The following is a 9,093-nucleotide window of genomic DNA, read 5'->3' as shown; positions in this document are numbered from 1 at the left end:
GGTCAAGTACACAATATAGATGTGGCTGTGCATTAAAAATATACATGCTAGAGGTCACGTGACGCCATGCAAGGATCAGACATGTAAAAGCCGAGCTCTGCACACTTTAAGTATTTTCATGTTATAATCCGGTGAAATTTGATACACCCAGTTGCACATTTGCTATTTGATGTAATCATGGCAAAGAAGTCAAAATCCTCAGGCTCTGGAGACAATAAAAGACACTTATGTGCTCAAGATGAAACCTCTGACGGACCTGCAGACCGGGGACTCAATTTGAACGTTGCAGCGGGAAAAATTCAGTGTTAACTTTCCAACATGTTTGTGATGCTGACAAAAGTTGGTGCTGATTTGGAGGATCTCACTGTGTAATATGTCGATTGGTTATGGCAAAACAATCTTCAAAATTCTCTGATTTGGTTACAAGAGTGGCATATGTTGAGAAACAGATCGATTATCTGGAGTCATCAGAAAGGGAATTATATGCCTGGAAGTCATTTTGGAAAAACTGGAAGATCTCGAAAATAGGAGTCGAAGGAACAACATACGGATTGTAATAGAGGGGGTTAAGTATTGATTCTGTTTGTGAATGTTCTTGCTTTTATTTGTTAATATATGAATCAATAAAAACAATTCATCGGAAAAAAAAAAAGACAACAAAGTAGGCCATTCATAGGTTCATTTCCTGATATGAATACAGTGTTGTTCTGTAATGCTTTGAAAACATTGTTGTTTCTTTAAGCATTCCCACCATCCCGGCATCCTGTAACAACACAGGCTCAACCAATGGTGTGAGTTTGGGGTGGGGCTATCTGTTTGTTGACCTATAGAAGATAGGAGGAGTGTTCGGAAAACCTGTTTGAAAACAATAAATGATTTTGGGAATCCATTTGGTTATGTTAGTAGCGCAAGAATGACGAATTTTAACATTATTTAGATAAAATATATATATATATATATCGTATATATACATGCTATGAACTCTCTTCTATCAGCTGAAACATCATACCTTCAGCAATTAACCAATGTAAAAACAACAACAACAACTGAAATAAGCATACATTGTCAAAGGAGGTTTTGATAGAGTCGATTCTTAATAACGCCATGGCATCTGTTTTACACCCACCATAAACAGCTTCATTTAGGATGTTACAAGCAACATGTAAGTGAGATCATTCCCAATGCCAGAGCAAGGCCTTTAGCTTTAATGCATTGCAAATAATGGCCAACAGCAAGTACTACACCATGCAGTTCACCTCACCTTCAAGCAGTAAAGCTGATTTACAGCCACGTGTTATTATTTAGCATTATTCATCTTGCTGTCGGTTGCACATTGGAGGTTAATAGAAATGCCAGCATTTTCACTGATTTACTTAGTCAAATTTTCATCTCAAGGTTGGGCCTGAGTGATTGGAAACTGACTGAAGAAGGGGGGGTTCATGCATTATGTAGAAGTGGCTGATATGACCTTGAGCCATCACAGACTGGACTATATATTACAGCTGCAGCCACATTTTCCACACCAAAGGTCCATCTGATGCTTACAACTGGGTTTTACACAACATTACTGACGTTTTGCATGAGTTGAGCTCATTTTATTTGGTCATCCATTTAAAGAATGGTTTAACAACAATGGATGGGAGGCCATTTACTACCGTCCGAACACCATTTGATTTGGCTCAGACAGACAATTAATAATCGCAAAGCCACTGATACAGAGAAAGAAGCTCCCATAACCATTTATAGTGTTTTCACTCCAACAGCAATATTATAAAGGGACTTCCATGAAGTCAAATGTTAATCAGGCACAAATCTCTCATTAAATGAATAAAGATGCAAGAGACAGAATTAAGCAGACAAACATGAAATAGCCTGTCATCTGGAAACTCGGCATATAGTGATGGACTGATAGGTTTATGGTATGATTAGATTAAAGGAATATTCTGGGTTCTTTAAAAGTGTCTTAATGTTTATTACCACAAAAATGAATTTTCACTCATCCCTGTTTTAAAAAAATAATAAATAAATCTGAGTTACAGTTAGCACTTATAAAAGAAACGAATGGGGCCAATGCGTAAGTGTTAAAACACTCACTTTTAAAAGTATATCCCCAAGATGTGCTTTTATAAAATTTTAATCTTCACATTTCTGCCTTTAAACCCCCAGAAATTGGCCCCATTTACTTCCAGTGTAGCGCATCACTGCAACCTCAGTTTTTGCTTTTATTTAAAGAAGGGATGAGTCCAAATAATTGTTTTGTGGTGAGCAACATTATGCCACAAATGCTGTTGATTGAGCCTAACTTGTATTAAACTATGAATATTCATTTAAGATAGATTTGAATATTTGAATAGCATCATCTTATCTCTTATAAGGAATTTTGCCTTTTTTGGATGTTCTGTCTGAAATTTGCATTACTCTAGTTTGTATTCTGGGAAGCATTTGCTTTAACAATCAAATAGACCAACATTTTCCCACAGAAAAAGGTGGTGTTGGATCAATACACTGCATGTTAGTAAGGCTTTGGCAACCTTTAACATAACAAGCCAAATTGATTTATCTAACGCAGCCCATATTTTGAAATTACATTATGTTGTAATCTTGTCTAGGACATGGCTATGACATTTAAAACACACAATAACACACAATCCTAATAGTGTGCTCATTATTTAATAAAAAAGAGGAGAAATGAAGGATTTCAAAGAACCACACTCGAGTGTAAGGGTCATTCTCTTTTTCGATGTTTAAAGAGAAATAATTATGTTGGAAATGATGGCGATGCTTGCTGATGGAGGAAATGATAAGCGAACACCATTCTCTTTTTAAAGCGCAGGGTCCATTCGAATATAATTGGTAGTGGAATTATTTATGACATTAATTGCCACATTATCGACTGCCTGTCAAGTCGCGTGGCAGTTCGTCCATCTTTCTTACCGGTGCGCGCAAGCTCAGCCTAAAGCAGACTGACAAGCTAATTACACCATCTTCCCCTTCCATGACAAATGCTGCTCATCTGAAACCACGCCGGAAATAAAGCTCATTCTCTCCCTGCCTGCCCTTTTCCCTCTCCGTCTGCCCAGGCTAATATCTCTGTGTGTTTGCCATAAAGGATGGTGCTGTGAGTTTGTGGAGAGTGATCTGCTCTCCATCTCACCTCTCCTTCATTCAGTTAGCATACACTATCAGTGCACAGCTGTCAATCACTGATGCTGCACGCGCCTGGTTTTCTCCTCACGCTCATTTGCATTCACCCATGTCAGTCATTCAGAGAGAGTAGCCTAATAACTGATGACTACAGATGATTCCCGGCGCTGCTTTGACGTGCATTCGTGCTGACTGTTGTGTAGTTGTGGTGTGCTCCTCTGATACAGCCCTGGGCTTCTTGAGAAACTCACAAAACTACATGGCCTACTCTGCTGCTTCATCTTCTGTCTTCATACTCTCTCGGTTTACAGATTTTAAGATACTATTGTAAAAGCTATAGAAATATTGAAGCTGTTTATTGTAGAATCATGATTTCAATGTCATTAATATGTTGTTAATGATATTACTATATAGAACAGTGAAAAAAGATTACATCAATTTTAAAAGTGAATATAGAGTATGCTTAAACAAACAAAGAAATGTAAAACAAATTAATGTCAATCAACATATGAATGGCTTACTTACAGTTGTATAATGTATGATATGCCTTAATAGGAGAAAATAATATAACATTGAAAAATTACATGACCTTTAATGGAATATTCCAGGTTCAATACAAGTTGAGCTCAATCGACAACATTTCTGGCAAAATATAGATTGCTACAAACATTTATTTTAACATGACCCTCCTTTAAAAAAAAGCAAAAGTCGGACTCACAGTGAGGCACTTACAATGGAAGCGAATTGGGCTAATCTATAAATGCTAAAATACTCACTGTTTAAAAATTATAGTCACAAGACAATATGTGCAAACATGATTTTAGTGTGATAAAATCACTTACTAACCTTTTCTGTGGAAAGTTATAGCCAATTTTACAACTTCTTTGCAATGATGATATAATGTCAGCAAACCCTAAAACAACTGTAAAAATGTAATTTTAAACAACTTCACAGCTCAAATAATACTCAAGTTTTAACAGAAGAATTAATGCAAGTGCTTTTGTAAAATTATAAGCTTCACATTTCCGCTTTGAAACCCTTAAAAACTGTCCCCATTCACTTCTATTGTGACAGTGCCTCACAGTATCCACATTTTTCCTTTTTTTAAAGGAGGAATGAGTCAAAATACATTTTTGTGGTAATCAATATTATGCCACAAATACTGTCAATTGAGCTTACTTTATACTGGACCCAGAATATTCCTTTAAGATATCTTAGTTGTTTACTGTATACCAGAAATCAAAACACACCTAAAACCGAACATTACTTGCATATTGATGTAATTAATATGTTATTACTATATACAGTAAAAAACAGACTAATATTAATTACTTAAAAAAACTATAGTTTCATTCTCATTTGCCAAAACTGAGATGACTAAAACAAATTATATTAAAGGATGTATACTTTCTAAACAGAACTGCAAACAAATAGAAACTGAAAACAATGATTGTTTCATTCACTTTACCTGTAACTGAGTACCATTAACATCAGCTATAACAGAATTGCAAAAAAATAATGACAATTATTTGGGGACAACAATCCCCATTTTCCATTGATTGGACAAACAAATAGTCCTTCCTAAACCCATACCACTGGTTGAGCCGGGTTGGTCAAGATGCTCAAACTAACAAAGCAATGCCTTTTATTTTTTTGTATTTATTTATTTTTTCATTCACAAATTTTTCTCCCAATTTGGAATATCCAATTCCCAATGTGCTCTAAGTCCTCATGGTGGCGTAGTAACTCGCCTCAATCCGGGTGGTGGAGGACGAATCTCAGTTGCCTCCTTGCCTGAGACCGTCAATCCGCAACAAAGCAAAGCTTTGAATGTTCCATAGTGTTTACACTTTTGTGGGAAATTAACCTATGAATGACTTGCTTACAGCTGATGCAGCAGATGATAAAACATTTTAACTTGGAAAAAAAGAATATATCACATTTAAGATAACCTAGCTGTTTATCGTATTCCAGAAATTAGCATACACATAAAATGTAACATTACATGCATATTGATGTAATTAAAATTGTATAAGTGTGTTATAAATATGTTAATAGTGACAAACATTTCAACTGCATATGAAAAAAAAAACACATAAAAAATGACATCCTATTTATGTAGATTTCTTTTCTCTCCAGATATCAACACACCAAAAACATCACATGAATTAATGTGTTATTACTATATAGAACATCTAAAAACTACAAGCAAACCTTAATAATGTGTATAATTTCACACCCATAAAAAGAAAATTAAAATTTACCCATGACTGTTTAATATGCTTTTGAGATGATCTGAGATAATCTTTTAATTCTGTTCATGTATTTAGGTCCCAACCTTTCCACCCATTCCTTCAGATCCAGCCCTCAGGGCCTGTAGCCATCGCTGCCCCGGTGCTTTCCTGCCGAAGATCATTCCTCGGAGCCATGTGAACAGGAAGTCCCAGGTCAGAGCGCACAGGTTGCTCTCAACTTCACACCTTAATTAGTCCCCACTGTGCGCCTCTTCTGAGCACACTCTCGGTAAAAAAAAAATTGTGTGTCAGCATATGTCTTCCTGCTGCACTTCCACCCACCTTCTAATACTGTTTATATTTGCGGAGCTGCTTGAGATGAGGCCCTGACGAGGATGGGAACTGACAGTCACCAAACTCGGTATGTCCCCAAGCCAGCTCCAGCGGCTCGGGTGCTGTCAATTCTGGCTACATCAGTGGCACTGGCTCAATGGCAGCATCTCTGACACATGTCACAAAGTTTTAAATGTCTGTTCTTTTCATGGGGATGGCTGGGTGAGCCAGCCGGGGAAGAGATGACATTTTGTGTGGTAGGGTAGGGTGGGGTGGGGTGGGATGGGGGGGGGGACTTGTTGTGGCTCCTTCTTGCTGCCTCTACCAACTGTCAATTCCACTTTCCTCTGAACATATCACAACACCGACAAATAAACCTTGTCATTTAGAAACGCCCGCACTAGTGACCGTGCTCTCCAGCAGTACGACAGGAGCGATGCACAGGTATAGTCTCATAGGGCCCGAGACACAAATGTACTGTATGCACACAATAAACAACCCCCAACAAACATATTTAGTAGAATATTCCCTGTGCATTATGCCCCTCTCAAACACGCAAAGGATGCAGGAGGCACAAATGCACACAACCTGTGACCCACGGTCAAACCCACACAGCCGGTGCACACAAAATAATTTCACTGGGCTATCTGTGACCTTTCCCTGTGAGCATGTGCTGAGCTGTGGCACACATGCTTGCTTTCACATCCAAAAGTATGTCTCTCATCTGCTGGGCTAATTTATGTGGCATACTGGGGAGACCGTTTAACACACGCTAATTAAGCAAGATGGGGCCAGGCAATATTATGCCATTAATAATGAATGTTTACAAGAAAAACAAAGACCAACAAACACCAACAACAATAAGTCTCATTCATTTAAATATAATTTAAATGATCAGTTACTAGCTTGCTATAAAAATATTGAAAGAACAGTAATAGATCAGATGTTCAAATTTGTTCAAATCACTTTAATGCTTCATTAAGACATTTAATCAACAACAGAATCAATGTTTCATGATCAATTAGAATGCAATACTACATATACAATAATTCCAGTATATAATACACTGTTTATTACATGCACTTTTGTAAACCCTGTTTGTATATATGTTTTCTGAAAAAAAAAAAAGAGGTCCAAAATCACGAGGAAACAATCAAAAAGAGAGGAGAAAGTTGTTGACTCTCCCGATACAAACACTACACACGTCGTCGTCCTCCTCCATTCCACTGGCATAGCTGCTGTCTTTCTGTGCTCTCTTCTTCCAGAGAAAGAATGAAATAAAGCAAAGCTCATTACCTCTCTCTTTCACAGCTCCTCCAGGCTCCTGCACAGCAACAACTGCCCCCGCAACACACAAACTTCACACACGACATGCACCTCACACACATGCAAACATACAGCACACATGGCACAGAGCCTGGAAGTGCCTCTCAGCTACATTTCGGAAAACAATCACTGAAAACAGTCAATAGAGATTCTAATCGTTTAAGCATGCCTGTAAAATAAAAGAACAAAATTAACTTACATTTAAAATGGTATAATTTTTTATCAGATGAGATAAAAAAAAAATCTAACTTCAACCCTTTTCTAACTTTTTCCTCTTCTAACATCTGTATCGAAATTTTTTCTAGACATGTTTACAAATAAATATGACAAACTGTTCTCCAGCTTATTTTGAGTGGATGTGTTCCCCTCAAGTTCACACAGGTGTCCTAGCAGAGTAACCCAGGTGTAGTTCATCACATTATGCATATGTTCCATTAAGTTTGGCAAAGCAAAAGAAAAGTATAAATAATTATCAAATTATGTTTTATTGATTATTTATCAAAATATCAATTTGAAACAATATCTATATTGTTTTATTATCAAAACCTTTTTTTGACAAATGGTTTGCTTAAAAAAAGAGTGTTTGTGCTATATTTCATTCAAATATTTGCCACCTGGTTGAGATATTTGGCTATATAATGCAAAGGCTCCAATTATATTTTTAAATACAATTATAATTTATAATGCAATGCAAATTCATTTATAAGTGTCCAAATACTTTTTGGGGCCAGTAAAGTATTAAGATTATCTTTTAACAATGGATAAAGTGTAAAACTAAAGCAAAAGCCACAGTTTCTCCCAATGTTTCTCTTTAACTTTAGCTTTGACTTTGAAAGGAGCTCATCCTGTGCCTCCATGTGGGCAGACTGCAGCCTCAGGTGGGACCTTTGACCCAGGGAGAGCAGCAGTTGGACCAGGCAATCCATCATGGAGCGGCAGCTGTCAGGACGAGCACTTGGTGTGTGTCTGTCACCGCGGAATAGCGGGGCTGCTTAAAGGCAATCATGTCAATGTGGATGGCAGCACTCAGACGGAGCGAGAGAGATGGGAGGTGGCAGGGAAGGTACACTCAGCAGACGGCACTAGAGGGCTGTGTTTGGCTACTTAAAATGTGGCAACATGTATATTTATAATAATATGCAGCGGATATCTTTTTAAAGCCCCCACGTGTGTCTGTCCATTGACCCGTCTGTCAGTCAGAGCTGGTCATTGCGGATGAATCGATTGCCCTCTGAGTGCTTGCCGTAGTAGACATAACGGCACTTGGTGAAAACCCCTGAAAGTGAGAGAGAAGAGCATGTCAATATGACATTTAACTACAGCGTCATTGTCAAACTGGCTTGATGTGAATTCTGCAGTGAAACTGAGATTCTTTAACTGAGTTTCAAAGCCACACAATACCGGCACATCAGCAATGAAGTCATGTTTTTTAATTATGTAAGCACACATCAATACTATTAAAGTTCACCCACAATGTTAAATTCCACACCTTCATGTTGCTCCTATGACTGTCTTTTGTGGAACACCAAAGAAGTTTAGAAGAAAGTCTGATATTTTCCATATGATGACAGTAAATAAGGAGCAGAGGCTGCTGAGCTCCAAAAAGGACAACAAGCACCATCAAATCATCATGAAAGTAGCCCATATGACTTGTGTACTACATTCCAAGTCTTCTGAAGACATATAATAGTTTTGTTTAAGGAAAAGATTGACATTTAAGTTGTTATTCACTGAAAATCTTGGCAACCATGACATTCACATTCTGTTATATGACCTTTTGAGTTCCATTGAAGAAAGAAAGTCATATGGGCTTCAAAAGAAATGTGAGTAAATAACAACAGAACTAGTCCTTTGTAAAGCACACATGCATTATTACAATACTGATCCTTGGTTATGGTTTACCCATCAAAAATCAGTTTGTCACTAATATACACTCTTCTCCAAAAACAAAATCTAGACTCCAGGATCTGTAATTTCTCACTCAAATTTCTGGCATGAAAGGTGTGTCGGGGGAGACAGCCCATCCGTCTAAAGTCTGGGAACACTAGAGAGACAA

The 9,093-nt window shown here is 37.5% G+C and overlaps 1 protein-coding gene across 1 annotated transcript in view; it reads right to left on the bottom strand.

The window, feature by feature from the left end:
* Positions 1-6,671: 6,671 nt before the first annotated feature.
* Positions 6,672-9,093, bottom strand: part of lrmda (leucine rich melanocyte differentiation associated) — a 414,887-nt gene continuing 412,465 nt past the window's right edge. Inside the window, exon 7 of the mRNA XM_052089535.1 lies at positions 6,672-8,313. Within this exon, the coding sequence (XP_051945495.1) occupies positions 8,234-8,313 (80 nt within the window). The 3' untranslated portion in view covers positions 6,672-8,233. The remainder of the gene's footprint in view (positions 8,314-9,093) is intronic.

The sequence above is a fragment of the Xyrauchen texanus genome, chromosome 24 (genome assembly GCF_025860055.1).
Source record: "Xyrauchen texanus isolate HMW12.3.18 chromosome 24, RBS_HiC_50CHRs, whole genome shotgun sequence".
NCBI lineage: Eukaryota > Metazoa > Chordata > Actinopteri > Cypriniformes > Catostomidae > Xyrauchen > Xyrauchen texanus.
The sequence above is the reverse complement of the archived record's forward strand: the minus strand, read 5'-3'. Positions and strand labels throughout refer to the sequence as shown.